At 45.3% G+C, this 19109-nt stretch overlaps 1 protein-coding gene across 1 annotated transcript; it reads left to right on the forward strand.

Moving 5' to 3' along the window:
• Positions 1-4203: 4203 nt before the first annotated feature.
• Positions 4204-18015, forward strand: LOC144156206 (uncharacterized). The gene is made up of 4 exons (XM_077688081.1): positions 4204-4624; positions 6168-6295; positions 8299-8508; positions 11177-18015. Exons 1-4 carry the CDS (start codon positions 4374-4376, stop codon positions 11485-11487), a joined length of 900 nt encoding a protein of 299 aa, XP_077544207.1. The 5' UTR covers positions 4204-4373; the 3' UTR covers positions 11488-18015.
• Positions 18016-19109: the final 1094 nt, after the last annotated feature.

Raw genomic sequence — 19109 nt, forward strand, 5'->3', positions numbered from 1 at the left:
TATAAAGATTTATCCTCCTTGGAGATAAGGCTCTTTCGGCAATGTTAAATTAAAGTAGTGCAAAAATGTCGCGCGATGATTAGTTTTGCATATTTTAAGCATATTTTAAAATATATCAGCTTGAAACATCAATTCTTGGGAGTGGATATTCGGCCGGCAGCCGGCCTACCCGCGCGAGCGGAAGTTTGCCGGCAGTCTCCCCTTATTGGCTTGCTGCGGTCACATGATTAGTGCCGGCATGCTGTATGAGAACGCGCTTTGCCGGCAGACAGCTGGAGAGTTTTCTTTCGCAAGCTGCCGTGAAGCGAAGAGTGCCGGTATTCCGCGCTGTAAGCTGTTATTAGCCGGCAGCTTTCTGTCGGAGCTGCCTAATTATTTGCCGGCTCCTTGCCTTAGCCGCGACACATCGATGTTCCGTTAGGTGAAGGGTGCATGCCTCTTGCGCTAGGATAATTATTTGCCGGCAGCTTGGTTTAGCTAAAGGTCATATTCTAGGCCCGATTTTAACGCAGTGTGGCGGCGCAAATAACCGAAATAAGCCACCCGGCCGTGCTCTCACGGCAAATAATTATTCTGACACGAAATGCCGGCACTCTTTGCTCGCGAAGGACAACTTCCGTGACAGTACGACCACGTGGGTTGTTTCGGTCATTTGCGCCGTCACAGCGCTTTTAAAATGGACCTAGAATAGGACCTTTACTTAAACCAAGCTGCCGGCAAATAATTTCCTAGCCCAAAAGGCCTGCACCCTTCACCTGACGGAAGATATCGCTGTGCCATGGCTCAGCGAAGCAGCTGGCAAATAATTAGGCAGCTCGTGACAGAAAACTCGGGCCAGAAAAACAAGCTTGTGCCACCTCGTCAGAGGTTAGTCAATAGGTAGTCAACTCCTTTTTGGGCTGTGAAGCCTGCAGTGTTAAATGAAATAGCACCATGCTTGCTGCTTCAGCTTGCCCTGGTTCAACTTTTTATTATCTTATTGCAACTGCTCAGTTTAGTTAAATTTATGTGGTACGTACACTAGGCCGTAAAAAAGGGATGTTCTCTGAAATATGCGTGCGTGTACAACTCTTTTTAAGAGGCTGTGAGAGCGAATATGCAAACACGAGGAGCCATGGACGCAGAAATGAAGACAGTCATCATGATCCAGCTCAAGAATGCAAAGGCGCGAACGTAAGACCCACATTGACTAACACATACAGGGTATTTTAAACGGATTACACACCTAGGGTTTTTATTGGCTTTTTTATGCAGTTCATCCAGACAACCTGAACAGCTGGAGGTACGACCAGTACAGCACAGCTAATTAAGGAAAGTGCAAGAAATGGGAAAGGCGTCGTCGACAGAAAGGTCACAGAGGATTTGCCCCTCATCAGTGCAGACAAGAGGACCCCCTTAGCTGTTGTGGTTGCTGAGGGTATTTTTTTTTTCAAGCATGTAGGAACCATGACTATTGATGAAACGTTTTGGCATTTAGGATAGGTTTACTACTACTGGTGATATTTGCTAGTCGTGCCGCACATGGCTTTTTATTTTTTTAGAAAAATTGTGCATTGTTTTTTTTTTTTTTTTCAACCATGTATGAACCATGTGTATTGAAGAAAAGCTTTTGCATTTAAGATATGTTCACTCCCGCTGGTGATGCTTTGTTAGTCATGCTGCACGTGGCTTCTTATTTGGAAGAAAGTATTTAACACATTTTGTGGTACATTTTTGCAATGTGATCTTTCAGATAAACGCAGTTCAATTGTTTCACTTTCCTAAGGGACTATCATTTTTTGTAGAACAAGTTGTCCTTGCATCGTATTGTTTAAGTTTAAAAACAAATGTACAAAGTTGTGGACCTGATGGTACAATTTTCTTCTATTTATATTTTTTCGTGAAAGTTTTATTTGTGCTGCATACTTGCTTTCAAATAATCATACGAAACTATACAAGTTGTGGACGTGATGGTGAGAGTTTCTTGTGTGTGCCTTTTTTGTAGTGTTTTATTTGTGCTGCATTCATACCTTCCAATATCCATAAGCAAGTTCACAGAGTTAAGCGCTAACCACATGGAGCGATTTTTCCAGCGACGCGACGAGCGACGCGACTAGGATCCGCAGTCGCCGAACCGAAGTCGCTCGCCGAGGCAACCACATGACAGCGACGGCTCGAGCGACTGAGGATGGCGATTTCAATGTTTCCGCACTGCGCATAGTAACGCGCTTGGTACGCTGGATGTTTGCAAACATTTTCTTTTGTTCATTTGTCATAAAAAGCATGACTAAAAAGTATTACGCCTTTCTACCTTGCTTTTTGCACTTCGTTGCATCTCTAAAACTGGTTTGGGTTAGCGATAGTGCACGCTTTTCCTTCTGCGCCTCGTTTCTCGGCTCCAACATGAACGCCGTGAAGAATTCGCTTTCTTGACGTCGTTTTTCCCACACGGGTCTCACCCAGTGTGAGCGGGAGCCTTCTTGCTTCTGCTTCAGCGTGTACACAAGCTTTGCCACGCAAAGCTCTCTTTGCCGCTGCACCGCAAACGTCGTCTGCGCGGATTTGCGAAATCTTCCCCCCGTTCTCTTTCAAAACCGTAGGTTGCGTGCTTACATAGGGGCTCTCCTATTGGCTAGTCGCTGGGGCCACTTCCGGGAGGCGAGCGACTGTTTCTGGCGGCCCAGAACCGAGCGATTCGATGAGCGACTTGGTGCGCGGCGAGAAGTAGTTCGTCGCTAGTCGCGTCGCGCCCCAAGTCGCTCGCAAAATCGCTCCATGTGGTTGGGGATTTATGGACCTGATTTTACAAGTTTCTTGCATTGATTTATTTTGTTTTATTTTCAGAGTTCTGTTTGCCCTCCATCCTTTGTTTAAAAATAAGAAAGTGTAGAGTTCTGGACTTGTTGATACAAGTTTGTTGCATTGCTCTTATCTTGTTAAGTGTTTTATTTGGACGTTTTTATATAAGATGCTTCTGGCAGGTGGAAAGGACGCTTTCACCGCAATGTTTTCTGAATTGTAACGGTATTTTTCTCCTCAGTACATTACCCCCATTGCTTGGTCTCAATAAAATGTTTGCTCGAGCCAAATGGCTTTTAATTGCGAATGCATGCAGCAAAGCCGCTGCATTCGCCCCCAGCATCACCTCCGGGGGAGGGGGGTATGGCAGGGGGGTTCATAAAGCCGTATTTCATACGTCTAAAAAGCGCCTCTAAATATCCCAAGAAAGGGATTCTTAGCATCTTTCTAAAGCCCTTTGCTAGACCAGAATTATCAGAACGTCTTCTAACCATCTAAAATGCGGATTGAAAAGTCGCATTGACAGACTTATACAGCTCTTGTAAAATCCAACTTCTAAACCGATTTTTGAGGATGTTTTAAAGAGAGTAAATAAATCGTCTAGAAATAGTAATACCCGCTGGACATTAGACGTGATTTAAGACCTTTCGAAAACGTCGCGAATGCGTGATCGGATTGTCTGGGATGTTTGCAAGCCGTTTCTTTCGTCCTGAAAAATCGCGGTAGTAGAAGTATTTAAGCTCTTTTGTGCTACCTGGGCATGCCCACATAGAAATATTGTTTTACACCGAAATGTCCGATCCTCCGGTTCGAGTGGCTGAGTTCCTCTCCTCAAAATTTTGAAGAATATAAACTTGTGGATGTGGTGAAAATGTTATTGGAGCAATGAAAAAAAAAACAAAAAAACTAGCCAGCGCGCGCGGCGCCCCTTCGCCTCAATTCGCTAGGGTCTGTGGGTAGGGTGCGTGAAAGATGGGCCGGAGTGGGGGACAGTGTCAAATGTGTGTGCTCATATCCTAGGTTCATCGCCCGTTATTTCATAGCCATTCCTATTATTCCATTTCCCTTTCACTGCCCTTCCTTCATTGCTCTTCTCTCCCCAGGCGAGACTTGTGCCCTCTGTTGAGGGGCAGAACTTCGCCATCTAAATATTACCCGTTCAATAAACACTTTCTCTCGCTCGAGTCGCTTCCGTCCTCCTCCTATCTTCGCTTGAGAACATTTGCTCTCCCGAAAGAGCACAAGTTCTCAAGCTCTACCGCAGGTTCCAAACCCACGATATGATGGCCATACTGTGCTCCCGCAAATATACGTTTCTATTGTTTCTATGACGCACGGGTTCACTGCCTCACTATGTTCCCTTAGTGCGGCGGCGGCGCGACTAATCATGTCATAGCCGCTGCTCCGGCGGCGCACCGGAGGTCGTCAGACGGCCGAACCGCCGAACCACTCGAACGCTCGAACTCCGACGATTTCGTCCAACCGCCGTTTGGAGTCGCGACGGTAGTTGTCTCTCCCAGCAATGTTGATGTGCTGTTCTGTTTTGCTTTGTGTGAGACCGCTCTCTGCTCGGCGCCGACCATAGAAGCAGCAAGATGGCAGCGATGGCGACATCTTCGAGAGATGCCTTTTTTAAGCACCGATCGCGAACGCGTACCACAAACTGGGGAGACGTAGAAACCTACCAGCTGATCGAGCTGTGGCAGTCCTTCCGCTACGACCTGCAGCAGACGAAAAAGCGCCGGCCCATCTTCGAGCAAATGAGCCGACTAATGCACGGCCTGGGCTTCAAGAGGGACGCTAATGAGATCCAGGGGAGAATCACCAACCTCGCCTATTTGTACAGGTCAGTCCCCGATGACTGCCACCCTGCTTGCGCATTCCCCACTCCGAATCTCGGCGTCGTCGTACATCACCGACCACCGCGACCTGACCCGTCCCTCTCTCTCCTGAATGTCACCTGTCATATTCTTGGCACCGTTCCTCGGAAATGGGAGAAGTTTGGGCGCGTTTAATTCTTCCCAATCCTCATTGCAGTCGTGACCGCGGGCTGAAGTCTGATATCTTCCAAAAGCAATAATTGCTTGTCCGTAATGTAACGATACGGGTCCAGTGCGCGTCAATACGAGCCGCAGTGCTTTTGTTTTCTTTTTTGCCATTTGTTCCAATTTCGAATCGTTCCGTTTTTGACGCGTTCGATCCATGGCGGATTCAAGTGGAATTTGCGCGCTTCGCAGCGCTGTTGATTGAGTCACTATTCTTGTAGTTGCCGCCGCTTGTGAAACCCCTCCGTTCTTCGGCTGTCAGTTGGGCATGCTTGTCATGCGCGGCCCGATCGCTTCGCAGAATGAAATGCAATCGTTGAGCAAGATTCGTTCGCCCGGGAATTATGCCCAGCGCAGCCCGCTGCCTGGCGGGGCCTCACGAGCTGTCTGCGCTTTGCGAAATTTGCAGTCGGATCAACACAAAATTTCGTGTTACGTACTGGTTGTTTACTGTCCGGGATAACTTTCTGCATGGGTACGTTCTTGTCACTCGTCGTACGGACGGCACTTAATTTTAACGGCGCAGCCCGTAGGTGCGTGTAGAACAATCAGCCCCTCGTGTTACGTTTGGGAGTTGTGTTTTTTCCTTCTACGCATGTGGGTGCCGAGCCTGGTGTCATGTTAGCTAATCGTTTGAGGGCTGAGATTGTGGTCTTGTTTCCCGTGGGCCGAAATTGAGCTGGCGTGTGTTTGTCGTATTGCGCAGTGTGTACTGACTACTACTGAATTCTGTCACCCACAGTGCGTTAGTACATTGTTCGTGGCGCCTTTGGTGTAAGCAGCTGGGAGGGGTGGTTTGAGGCGGCTTGAAAGCATGCACCTCGAAGTGCTCCCAAGCCATGCATCCCCGTTTCAGTTTTGTCATGGAAAAGGGAGGACCCCTTTCCCCCCCCCCGTAACACACAAAAATTTCGAACCCCTTCAGAAAGAACATCCTGGCTACTACATTAAGCCGGGATTTCCATCTTTAATATGCTAGTATCATAAAAATCTGGCATACCCATCTCTCTCACATTGTTTTAGAGCAATTGCTCCCTGTTTCTATCACTAATGACTGGAGCTCGCAACTTTTAAAACTAACGAACCACTGAAACAGAACATGCGGTAACAGGCTAATGCAATCATCAGCATTTGCATTAACTCTTGCTGCTATTTTTGGCTTCGGTTTTTGCATCTTGCATCTGTTTTTATTTTTTGTCGTTGCTAGTTTATATGGTGTGAGATGAATAGTCTAAGTTAGAGCCACTAGATGAAGGGTTTCTCGGGGCTCTAGGCAAAGCCATGACTGCTCAGTGCGTTTTTGAAACTTTTTTTTTTTTTTTTCCATTGTGGCTTCTCTTGCAGGCGTGAAGGCAAGCTACGACTTGAGAACCCCTTGCGATCGCCCTGGAAATTCTGGGACAATGTGCACAAAGTACTTCGGGGTGAACCGCCACGTCGCATGCCTATTCAAGCTCGCCAAATTTTACCAAGTATATAACTCTTTTTAAAAACTTTCCTTGTTTGGTCTGTGGGGTAGTTTCACATCTTTAAAATCATTATCGTTGTCATTCTTGCTTTGGAAGTGACGGAAAAACAGGCAGGCAAAAAGCATTTCTCGGGCCTAGTAATTTGCAAGGTAGCTTAGTGTGATTTATGGCCTCTGTCAGGCTGTAGCCTTTAGCTGTTCCCTCACTTTTCTTTGATGGAAAGAATTGAAATGAATTTGGCACTCTGCCAAGGTGAATTGTAGTAATAAAAGCACGTGCAGGTGTTGGAAAATTTTGAAGTTTTCTTAGAAAAAGGGAGATGTGCATTAAGACGTGTTGTTGGGCGAGCTGGTTCATATTATGGAAATAAGACTTGGCGCAGCAAAGACAAGGATGGCGAACTAGTGCCCGTCCTGTCTCTTTGCCGTCCTTGTCTTTGCTGCAGCAAGGGCAGCGAACTAGCACCCGTCCTGTCCGTTCGCCGTCCTTGTTTTTGCTGCGCTTAATCTTATTTCTGGGGATGGACATAGGGGCAGTTTTGGGGTGATGACTCAGACCATGCAACTAAGACGTGTAAAAGGTGCATCCTGTATGAAGGAAGCAATGCGTGACCAAATTTTTTTCATATTGCACAAGTGCTACGATTGTGCCTTGTGGTGTTTTAGATTGGGAAAACAGGGACACCATGAGGCAAATCAGTACAGTGTGTGTGTACAGCTCATTTTGTGGGGGCAGTTTCTGAGTAATGTCATTTACTCACTGGAAAGCGCTGCCTAAATGTTTGGTGCAAGAGCTACACTGGTGTAATTTCCATCATGCTGAGGTTACGTCCCCCAATCTGGTCTAGACAATCCTGCGATGTTGGGCTAATAAACAGTATGGCGTAGCTGAGCAGCTGTCGGATTACGTGGGATGTACTGCTAACCTTTCATGCTTAAGCTATGGCCATCACTCATTGCCCCACACACCCTCCATGGTTCCTCTGTTAGCTGTGGAAGCATCAGTGGTGAAAGACGTCAACACAGGTGTGCTGGTTCAATGTGTGTATAGCCAAAGGAATGTATTTGAGAGGAAGTTGAAATTAACAGTGGACACTCTGATTTTTACCATTTACCTATTTTATTGTAATTAATTTGCAGTGTTATTTTTAGGGTGTAATTCTAAATTAATTAGCCGTTCTAATCAGAGCATTGCCTTTTCACAAACAATACTTGTGCTGTTCACGTGTTTTTGTTCGGTTTGTTATAGTGCTTTTCATGAAAAGACCACACCTATATTTTTTTTTAACTTCCTTCATTGTCTTTGTTGGATCTTAAAAGGTTTAACAGCGCATGTAGGCGAGAAAACCAACAAACCAAACCAAGAACTAGCTATCCGTAGCTGTTAACAGCATTGCCATTGCTACAGCTCATCTGTGGGAACAGCGTGCTCCTTCAAGGTGAAGGTCAGAGCTGTTAACAATATTGGCACTGATTGTCTTTTGGAGGCGCTGTACTGGTTGCACCAATGATAGAATGTCTTAAAACACCAAAATGGCTAGCAGAGATTGCCAGTTCATCTGTGGAAGCAGGGCCATAGCCAGAAATATTTGGGTGCACTTTGGGAAGGAAGAAGCTTTGCCAAAAGGAACACTAGCACTTGCTTACAAGCTGCCTGAAAAAAATTTTGGGTGGGGTTTTAAACCCGCCCCCCTGGCTACTTCCCTGTGTGTAAGTTACATAAGTTATAGTTAAGGCGACCAGATTGCGCAGATGTTCTGTATTTGTATAGACAGCCCACCCACTGTTAATTTTTTGTCTGAGCCCGTATATCCCCGGCCTACAGTTATTGCATGTCACGGGGAGCACGATAAAATGTTAAATTATTGGCTGCGTCCAAATTGCTGTGATTATGATAAAGCTTGACGTTCTGCCACAAAGTTGAGAAAAAAATGGGCCATTGTGCAGTAGTAAGTGAGAAGATTGTGCGGTAGCTTTGGCTTTTTTCTTTTGTTTTTTAAAATCCAGAGCCAGTGTCCCTGCCAAATGCGGAGGCACGGATGATACCACCGGACACCACATTGACCGTGGTTAACGTTCCTCTGCCTGACATTTCTGTGGTCAAAGTAGAAAACCCCAGTGTTCCCGAGAGCACCTCGGCTGGGGATGGCCGGAAAAGTCCTCCAGATGAATCGGCCACCGCCACCAATGAAGCTTGGGCAGACCACTCAACCGCCTGTAAGGCCGTTTCCTTTTTCTTGTCTGGGCTGTGTGCATGAACTGAGGGAACAAGCTAGGCATGTAGGCAAAAATTCGGGGATTGCTGTGAGGTGAATTAAATGTTCACGGAGAAGCTTATCAAAGTGATTTTTTTTTGCGCATGTTGCGTTCGGGGGCGACTTGTACCGAGGCAATACAAATTTAGAGGGGAGATAAGACTTCAATTTAAGGCCTACTGCTGCAAAAAATTTTGATTTCGTGATTGAAAGTGCAGTTTTTGTGTAGTCTGACTAAAAAAAAACTAGACTTTGCTCCACCACACCCGTGAGCATTTTAAAACTTTTCTCTATTTTGGTTCGAAAATCGGTGATTTTGCAACCACAATTGAGAACAGAGCGGCCAGGCGGAAGTGACGCGACAGTTGTCCGATGGGGCGCCCAAGAAAACCCAGCTGGCTGGCTGTCTTCTTGGATGAAATGCAGCGTTGTCTGCTGCAAAGTTATTTTAAATACTTGATTCTCTGGGCATTTCGTGGAGCTACTATACTTGGGGAGGAACTTTCTGCGGCAATGCAGTCAAGGCTACGGAGCCATGCCACGCCGTTTCTCTGCGCTGCTGGTAGTAGTTCAATAGAAGATAATTGGCTGGCGGCAACCTAAGCAATTTAAAAATATATAGTAGTGCTTATTTTTCAGCCTTGAATTGATAATGGCACTAAATTACTAGGCAGAATATGTGAAACAAAAAGCATTATTTTTAGATTTTGAGGTTTTTGGTTGCATCCTTCGCCACTGGTGCCGCATAGGTTCTCTTAAAAAAAAATATGGTGTCCTCATACACGGCACCTCTCTTTCCCTCCGGTAGCTCGCCACTTCATTCTCCGCATAGGATTTTTAACACCCCTGTCTCACGGGCACTTTCAATCGCGATTGAAGTGAATCGCGATTGAGTTTTCAAGCGCGCTCGACGCACTGCCGCTGCTACACGGCACGTTTCAATCCCGATCGAGAAGTTGCACCGGTTGCTCTCATGTACGTCAGATGGCGCAAAATATGCACTTCGCGGCCGGCATCTGGTAACTTCGTGCGGTCGTAAATATGTAAATGTTACCGCACGCTTATTTGGGTCAAGTCATTTCACACAATTTATAGCGTTAGTTGAAGTTTTCACCTTCTGTGCCATTACTCAGCGGGGACAAGAGTATCGCCGCTTTCATTCGATCGCACTTGGAAGCCTCGATCGCGCTTGGGGAACCAGGATTGAGTTCAGGTGGGATCGGGGTCGCGGGTTCGATTCCCGGCCGCCACGGCCGCTTTTCTGATGGAGGCGAAAAGCAAAAACGCCCGTGTGTACGAGATTTCGGCGCACGTTAAAGATCCCCAGGTGGTCAAAATTAATCCGGAGCCCTCCACTACGGCGCGACTCATCGCCTGCGTTGCGTCGGTGCGTTAAACCCTACAATCAAATCAATCAATCAGGTGGGATCGGGCTCGATCGCGATTGAAACTGCCGTGTAGCAGCACCCGATCCAAATTGCGCTCGATCCGGATCGAGTCAATCGCGATTGAAAGTGCCCGTGTGACAGGGGTATAAGAAACTTGAGAAGCATAAGCCGTCAAAACAAACGACGCAAGTGGTTTGCGACGTGTACGCCCAAGTGAGACTGATGCAACCGGGACTCTGCGTCATCTACGCAATTTGTTCAGTTAGCCAGCTTGCTGGCATAAGTGAGCGTGTGCGCGTAAGCTTGTGTGTGTGCTGCTCTTTCGGTATACCGCGCCCACATTTCGGTGGTGCTGCCCAGTTTTCAGCTCCAGAAGAGTTTGCAAATCGGTGCATTCTCTCAAAACAGCTGCGCTGACAAAATTCACTTTACTTGTGGATGATACAGAGTTGGACAGTATTGTCCATAATCGGTCCGAGTTCTCCAGTTAAAGCATTTGCTTGTGTTTACAAACAAATGAAGCATGCGGAAGGAGATACCAGTATGCCTGCATGCTTGGTGGTCGTGGTTCAGCGCATTGAACCATGGAACTCGTGCGAGGAAATTAACTGTAGCAAATGCACTTCTGTCACGCCAAAACTGAAACCGAAACCAGTTTATCGGGAACTACTTTGGCACAGTAAGCTCCCCCTCCCCCCGTTGCTTTCTCTCCACTGCCACAGAAAGTTGTCCCTGAGTACAGTCATGTCCCTGCTGCCTTAGGGGTACCTGCAACATGTTTCAGTGCTTTTTAAGGCAGTGCTCCTTGAAGGGGCCATGAAGACAAAATACAGGTTTTGTTAGTTAAAAAGACTGCTTTGTTTCGATAAAAGGGATTCTAATTTTATTACAAGCTTGAAACAGATAGTCGAGATACTAAAGACAACATATGAAGCAGTGGTTACCCCCCAGCCACTTTCCAGCTATTTCTTTATGACGTCATAGAGTCTTGCTTGGGCGATTGGCAGCTGCCGACTTAAGTGACCACCGGAAAATATGACTGAGAAATTGTAGTGGGGCCTCCAGTTCCGTTTGATTGTATCAGTTGAATGCTAACGGGCACGTAGTTTTTTATGACTGTTTTTAGTGCTTGCCCATATTGCATCACTGCACCACGAAATGTTAATATTTCTTTAGCTGGCGACCATCGTCGGTGGCGCACAGTGGTGATGGCCTCATACTGAGGACACTTTTGCTTTGCAGCTGTGGTAAACGGGGACCATTCGGAAGAGGACGAAGAAGGCAGTGACAGCTATCCCTATGCATCCCTGAACTTCCAGTCGGAATGTCCGTGTGACATAATGAAAACTGTGGTTGAACAGCAGCGCCTGATGGCCCTGCAAATACTCAACGAAGAAGAGATCCGCCACGAGGAACGGCTTCGGATTGTGCTTGAAATGGAGAACCGACTGAAACAGGAGCACAACAATTTCAAGTTGGCACTCATTGACCGACTCAACAAGGGCTTCACTCAGATCCTGATGGCGCTGAAATCCTCTTCCAGTGCGTCTTAGGGGTGGTTCCCCCGTTGTTTGGCAGCAGCCTTTTGGCATTGGGGAGGCCAGCCTGCTTTACCAGTGCTGCCCTCCTTAGGCAACTGCTCACACGAGGTCGGGCGTTGCATATTATGCAGTTTTACCTTATTATGCAATTTATAAGCCTTTAAGCTACTAGTTCTATTCTAATACCATAGGTACTCTAAGCCGGGAGTGGGCTTAACACAGTGCTGACACAGGTGTCCTTGTGTTTGGACGCAAGTTCTCAGCGTTCCCAATCAAAGTGTGGTGTGGTACTGCAACATGGTTAGACATGCCAGGCTCCTGTAGACAAGGCTCCAGCTTGCATTTCGTAGTTTTGTCATTTTTTTGTATAGGTTAGGCTAGGTTCTTTGCAATTAAGTGCTTTGCTGTCGCATGTGGGGCCCGGAAGTCTAGGCATCTCATACTGGGTGCATATTGTTGTCTCACTTGTTGGAGGTGAGCTCTGTGGATGAGGCATAGCTCACGGGCAGAATTTGGAGTTGTGTCTGTTTAAAAAATGTCCCTTTCGTGTCCATTTCAATCATAATGTACTTTCAGTATGGAGCCTCTGACATATTGTGTGTCGCATCCATGTCGTCTGCCTTCAGCCAATCAGGGCTGGCTCGAAGTGGACACTTTGAAACAGACAAAACTCAAAATTCCGCCCTCCCTTGGTTGCATGTTCGTTGCAACATTTTTTTGGGCATTTATAGTTCACTGAGCCGAGAAGAGTTGAATTGCCTAAATGATTCAGTAAATTTTTTTTTTCTGGACTAGGATTACAATGGTAGGTCGAGAAATGGGTGTACCTGAAACCTGTACGTCTATTTTAAATGTGTAAACGAGAAAGCCCTGACCCGCAAGGGTAAATTTTTCTCATTTAAAATGTTGACTCGGGAGCGAGTCTTTTCGACGCCAGTGTCCTGAGCTAATTCAGGAACGTTGTCATTCAGGCACATGTCTGCATCTGTGTGGGGGTAGCTTTGATTCCCTTTCCTGCATGTAGAATTTGGTAGCAAGAAAGCTTCCTGAAGGCATTCCCTGAACGTAACCAAGGTATAGGCTTCGCTAGCACTGAAGTGCTTGTGCACCCTTTATTCTAGCACTTAGTGCGTCTTTAATAAATGATGAGAATAGTATTTATAACCATTTTAACATTTTTTTTATTTACGCGAGGGAATGTGTTGTCTCAGCGATGTGTGAAGCTGTACAGGAAGCGCTTATGCAGACGCACTGCTGCACATTGCCAAACATCAAGACATGTTTCTGCGGCCAGTTATGAATCGACGTTGTGCCGTACGATATCAGAAAGTTGGGGCTTTGAATGTGCGAGGGAAGCAGGAATTGTAGGTTCATCATGTGGGGTTTTTGTTTGAGCCACACTAGCAAATATTTTCAAAAAAATCAAACATAAGATTGACTATGGCACACTGTGTTTCACAAGCAGCAACCGCATCGACATAAATTTTAGCAGAAGCAGGAGAAGCTCGAGGGGGACATTAACAGTTGTCCTCATTTAGTCACTAGCTTTAATCACAAGTGACCTAAAAAGTGGCCATTTGACAAAGTGCAGTTTTAGTTTGAGGCACTAAAGCGGGAAACGAGTTGGTCAGTGTCGGTACTTACAGTGCCAAAATACAAATATATTACTTCTGGTAACTAACGCAGAAAATTGCACCAGCCTGAAATGGGTTAATGCCACTCAACACATCCTGTCATCCTTCCTTGCCGCTAACGTATGTATATGCATGACCGGCAGCAGTGAAAAGGGGAAGTTGTTAGATCAGTCAGCTGTTGGGTGTACTGTTCACACTTTCTACTCGGCACAAGCACAGTTGGCCAGCCCGGTGCACTTTGGTGCTCGGTTCGCTCACTTCCTGCTGTGCTGTTTTATGTCACTAATGGAAAAATAGAAGGAAAACCTTTTTTGTCTTTTTAATGATTTATTTCTAACAAGGAGAGAGTTGTTTGTAATCGAAAAAAATTCGGGAGCTCTAAAGGAGCAATCTTTCATTTACAAAAAGTTGTTCAGCATTTAGTTTGCCTTCAAAAATATCACCAAAATTAAAAGCCAACCTCCGTAGTGAGTTTTAGTACTGAAAGAAAGATTATAGTTGTGAGCGGCTTCCGTGACAAAGCTGAAAACAATTTATTTATTTATTTATTTTGTACTGCAGACACTGGGTCCATGCAGGGTGGGGATACAGGTGCATACATTACAACAGTGCTACACCACTTCACGACAGCAAGCTCATGGTGTCTAGGTTATTCCACTCAATTATGGTGTGGGAAAAAAAAAAGAAAACTTCAAAAGGTCAGTTCGTGCAAAGTACAAAGTAAGTGCGTGAGGTTGATGGTGCCGGGTAGCTCTTGTTAGGGCGGTACAATTAGGGAGGGGTCAAGTGTGCTAATTACCTTCGAGCAGGGGAAGAAAATTTAATCTGAATTACTTTCTTCTAATTTCTAGTAAGGATAGGTTGTTACTTTTCATTGGTTCAGTGCGTGAGTCATTTCGGGAAAGTTTGTTATGGATAAACTGCACAGCTTTTGTTTGAGGGGCAAAAAAAATGCAATTGATGCAATTGTTATGCAATTGATGTTATCTAGCTTCGGGGGAATCTTTCTATTAAAGTATTTAGGAAGTATTTAGACACGTCCTCTCATTTGAAACTGCAGTATCATTGGGAAAGGTGGGTAGGTATTTCTTTTATGTGTGGCCATCCTACCATTCATTTATGGCAGCCTGACAGCAATTTAGCCTCCTGGAGATGCAAATTTTTTGTTGAAATTATTCAGAAGTTGATTTTAATGTAATGCATTGCAAATTAATCATTTATAATATGGTTTAGAGCAGTGCACGAGCCGCAATTTCTAGGCCCGGCCTGACCCGGCCCGATATAGACGTGGCCCATGCCCGGCCCAGGCCCGAGAAATTTATAAAAATTGAACTCGAGCCAGATGAATTTTTCAAATTTGAGCCCGAGCCCGTCGGAGTGTTGTTTAATATCATCCCTAGTCCGACAGGATAATAACATGAACTTGAAAAAGTTTGCTGTTAACCTAAAAAGCGTAAGCACAAAGCGAATGAGACTACTTTAGATTTAAATTTCCTTTAAACTTGGACCGAACGTTGTACAACTTATCTTCACTTAGAAGCTGTATTTTCGGTAGTCGTGTAACTTCATTTGCCACTTCATTTGCCAGTCTTCGATATCAAGGCACACCTGAGAATACCTTAAATGATTCCGAGTAAGTGGATTTTTTTTATTATTGCAATTCTTCAACAGATATTGAACCTTTCGTTCTTCCATTCCTTGCTAAAATTTGATCAGACGATGCGTCCAGTTTCACCATTTGATTTTTGTCTTTCCCTCTAGTTACGTTGGCAGCATGATTTTATCTGCGCTTCTGTTCTTTCTTGCCTTTAGTCATGGCTCTAAAAAATTTCTTGTGTGAAAAAATCATGGGCTCTGCTTAGGAAATTGGTTCTTCAAACTCTGCACACACTGTGAAATCCAGGTCACGTTTGTTCTGTTTGTTTTAGTTTGAAAAGGAGAGAGAAAATACAATCATTTTGTAGTCTGTGGCTGGAGTGCCCTCGTTTTCTGGCCTGCTCTCTCCCACTAAGCTGAAAGGACCCAGACGTTTCTTTTATTGATGTGAAGACTTTCAAAGTGCAATCGTCTTTTTATCAGATCTTTTAACGGCACGGTAGTGAATTAGCACTTCCTTTTTTTGTTTTCACTTTACCTGAAGTATCAACAAGAAAACTTTCTCTTGCCAACAATTTAAAATTTGCGGCACAGGATAGCTGGGCCTCAGGAACTGCCCGGGCCGGATCGGACCGGCACGGCCCGAGAAAATGCGTGCTACCCGGCCCGAGCCTGGCCCGCTGGCCAGGTCGGGCTCGGGCTGGCCCGGGCCCGTGCATTGCAGTAATATGGATAGCTTCACATATAGTGCTTTTTTTTTTTTTCTTTTTTTTTCCCCTCCTCCTGAGACTATGTTTAGTACTTTCAGCGAATTTTGTACTTTTGGGGGGTATATTGCCGAGGTAGTGCCTGTTTCTATGCCACACGAATTTTTTGCTGGAGGCAATTTCCTCTATAGTTTGTGCTTCCTGGAAAAGCTCTTTGTATTTGAGCCACAAAGTCACATGGGAGAGGTCGCATAGAAGCCAGGAGATGAAATTGGCCTGCATGACGTGTGCCATATGTGATACTGAACATCGCGAGACAGCAATAGAAAAAAGTTCAAGTCTGTCAAGTTTGTGCTGCGGCTTTGTGTCACATATCCATAGCACGATATAACTGAGATTGAGTTGTCATGAACCTGTCTTATTTATTCAAATAAGTTTCTCCTCCTTGGCTGTCGAAGGTATGAAAGAAATCGTGCAGGCGCCAGTGGAAAGATATTTCTTGCGGTCCACATGGCTTTAGTTGTGGGGCTCTGCCAAATTTGGGAACTCTGCCTCTAGATGCAACACCCACATGCAGCCCCTCTTTTTTGGAATTGCGCGTTCGCAAGACATCGATGAAAAAGGGAGCGTTCAACTCTTGGTTAAATGTTCTCGCACGTTTTCACACCTCATGAGACCTATTTGAGCCAAAATTATGCAGGCCATTTTGAATATTTTAACAATCCTGAGGCACCTTGCTGGATGCTAAATGATGCAGTGGATTGTCTGCTTGTTAGTTTTCTGCTGACAGACTGCAAGCCGTTAGTTAACTAACTATGGCAAGAGGGCACATGCCATCGCCCCCGATATGAAGGCGATGCCAATAGTAGTCGGTCAATTAGAACTCCAGACTCTACTGTAGCTTGTGGGAATGAAGTGAGAAGCTGCGACAACTTTCTGAGACCGCTTTGCTGCCATGATGCACACTATGCATCGGGGTCCTCTGTGGTGGTGTGTACCTCAGCAGTGTGATTTAATTTATGCTGCCTCATTAAGGAAAGGTAACAATGTCTCAGTCAAGCAGCTGATGGTTTGCTTCTGCATACAATATGGGTTTTGGCTCTAAGAGGCCAGTTGGGAAAACTGAGCTGTGGAACAGCTTTTCCGTATTTTCGGTCTTCTTTTTTTTTTTGTCTTTTGTGGATGTTGAGCGTCTACTCGAATGTGGCTTCCACATGTTGGATGGGGTGTATTTAAAAACAGCGTGAACAAGTGAAGAAGGAATTTGCAAACAACCTTGGTCTATTTGTGTTTTTATGTGCGCTGCTGGCTCAGGCACTGAATACTTGGGAACGTCTTGTTGTGTGTGTGCCAGGAAGTGTCAAACTGGCATGGCCTCATTTGAATGTATGCGCAGGTTGCATGGTCTAACCCAAAGCCTCTGTGCCCTCACGGTTATGCATATATTTTTTTTTGCATTGTTTTTTGTGCATGCACGTGCCGTGCAGTGTGTAGAGCAAGACTTACTGAGCTTGTCACAGTGGCGTGTTCCTAACCACGGAATTGCTTGTGTGCAACAATATGGCCGTATAGGGTCTTTTTCTTTCCCCGTGGCATGCATTCATGTTCATAATCTGCTTCTGTCTCGGCTGTTCCCAGCAGCATCCAACGCCCGCCTTCAGTGCTCCCTCTCCCGCCTTGATGGTCTCGCTCAAATCTGAGCAGTGCCTGCCTTTGTTGTGCCAGTAGAGCCTGAGCTTTGCAGCAACAGCTGTGGGTTGGTGGTATTGGTTTCGCTAGAACACATGCAGTGCCATGGTTGCCTGCTGCTGCGATGAGTTCACGTGGATACTATGTGTGGGCCTTCACTTGGGAGTTGGTGTCCTGTGGCAAATCGCATCACTACTTGCTGAAACATGTGCCCAGCAAGAGCTTTTCCTTCCTTGATTTGAGTGTCACTTTAATTAAGCAGCGTTCTGATAACACTGACATGCCTTGGCGCTTTCAGCAGGCAAGAAACGTGCAAGAGTTCTTCCAGCAGTAATTATGCGAGTGGCTGTGAGATTATTTGAATGCTTTTCGCAGGTACACTACTGGGAGCCGACAGAGGATAAATGAGTGTTTACTTTTTTGCAATTTTGATAACTCATACTCCGGGCCCTAGTCATGTACGGCTTTGTCGAATGCTCCACTATTTTTACAGTACGAACTGCTCTTCCTGTTTAGGGGGCACATGGTCGCAGCATTTATTTTTCTTTTGCCATCTACCAGTACAGACCATCTTGAGATGTCATGCCAGATTTGTGTATGTTTATTTATATTAATATTTGTCTGTAGTGACCAGTGTTTGGTTGCCGAAAGGCCCATTTTAATTGTTTTTGAGAGCTTAGTGGCATGGAATTCTGCAAGGTTAACAAGAGACTTGCCATGTCATTTATTGTGTAATATCTATGTTCACGTGCAAGCAACACGGATGAAGGACGGGCATGTATTTGCATAGATATTTAGTTCCTCAGCCGTGAGTGCTCCATGTAGAGTTTTTAACACATAAACCCTGGAGCAGTGAAAGTGTGTATATATAAACGTTTCCTGTAATGTCAGCAGGATTTTGCAAAATACATATCATACTTATTACAAAGCAATGTGTATTTCCTCATGAGGCTACCTGCCTCTCTGCAGACTTTTTCATTGTGGACAGTAGGTGCTGATTTTTTATCCCCTATGAAATTTCCTGGTACTTGCCTTCATGACTGAAAGGTTGGTGCGCACTAATAGTAAGCAGGTAATGAAGCATTCCACATTTGAAATTGGCTCGACATTGACTTGTCCCTGAATGAAAAGCACTGATATTTCCTGATATTTCGCATTGGTTTCAGTACAATTGTCTATGTTTCAGCATGAAAAAATACTTCAGAGCACAGAAAAGAGCCATAATTAGGCTAAAACAACATGATCTATTAATTAACAGGAGGTGTTGATAGTTATGATAGTCAGCCAATGTTGTCTCCACATTTTTGGCTATGATCAGTATTGTTGTAATTTATAAAAATTATGACCTAGAGAAGAGCAGTGGATAGCTTCATTGAGGTATTCTCAAGGCTAGTTTCTGTGCAAAACATTTTGGTCTGAAAATATATGAACCTGTAGCTAGGTGTGAGCGAACAGGTGTTCATAATGGGCATGTTGTGGAATACACGCCTGGCAACTCGAAGGTCTGCATCTCTGTGTAGTTGTTTGTAACACCTGCTTGCCATTACTCAAAAGTGCCAATGATGGTGACCACTTCGGCAAAGTGCTTCACTCGCCACCTGAGGTGGAGCTAATTGATTGATTGTAGGGTTTAATGCGCCAGCGCAACGCAGACGATGAGGCGCGCTGTAGTGGAGGGCTCCGGATTAATTTTTGACCACGTGGGGATCTTCAACGTGCGCCGAAATCTCGCATACACGGGCATTTTTGCTTTCGCCTCCATCAGAAAAGTGGCCGCCGCGGCTGGGAATCGAAACGCCTTAGTCACTGGGAAACGCCTTAGCCACTGAGCCACCATGGCGGGTCTGAGGCAGGGCTAAGTAGTCAAGAAAGTGACTCATGGTTATGTGGTGATTTTCATTTTCTATTCAGAAAATTGCAGGAGCATCACCCTGTGATTGAAGAAGTCTGTTCTGCTTTTTTTTTTATTGACTGATTGTTGGGTTTAACGCAGTGAGGCTGAACCACG

The sequence above is a fragment of the Haemaphysalis longicornis genome, unplaced genomic scaffold, assembly GCF_048455015.1.
Source record: "Haemaphysalis longicornis isolate Haplotype H1 unplaced genomic scaffold, Haemaphysalis longicornis Haplotype H1 scaffold_1, whole genome shotgun sequence".
In the NCBI taxonomy this organism is placed as follows: domain Eukaryota; kingdom Metazoa; phylum Arthropoda; class Arachnida; order Ixodida; family Ixodidae; genus Haemaphysalis; species Haemaphysalis longicornis.

What these genes read in the sequence shown, in the direction of transcription:
- LOC144156206 (XM_077688081.1), top strand. Translation starts at nt 4,374, where the DNA reads ATGGCAGCGATGGCGACATCTTCGAGAGATGCCTTTTTTAAGCACCGA. An exon ending in AACCTCGCCTATTTGTACAG is followed by an intron (nt 4,625 to 6,167) that starts GTCAGTCCCCGA and finishes CTTCTCTTGCAG; the next exon opens with GCGTGAAGGCAAGCTACGAC. An exon ending in GGCAGACCACTCAACCGCCT is followed by an intron (nt 8,509 to 11,176) that starts GTAAGGCCGTTT and finishes TTTGCTTTGCAG; the next exon opens with CTGTGGTAAACGGGGACCAT.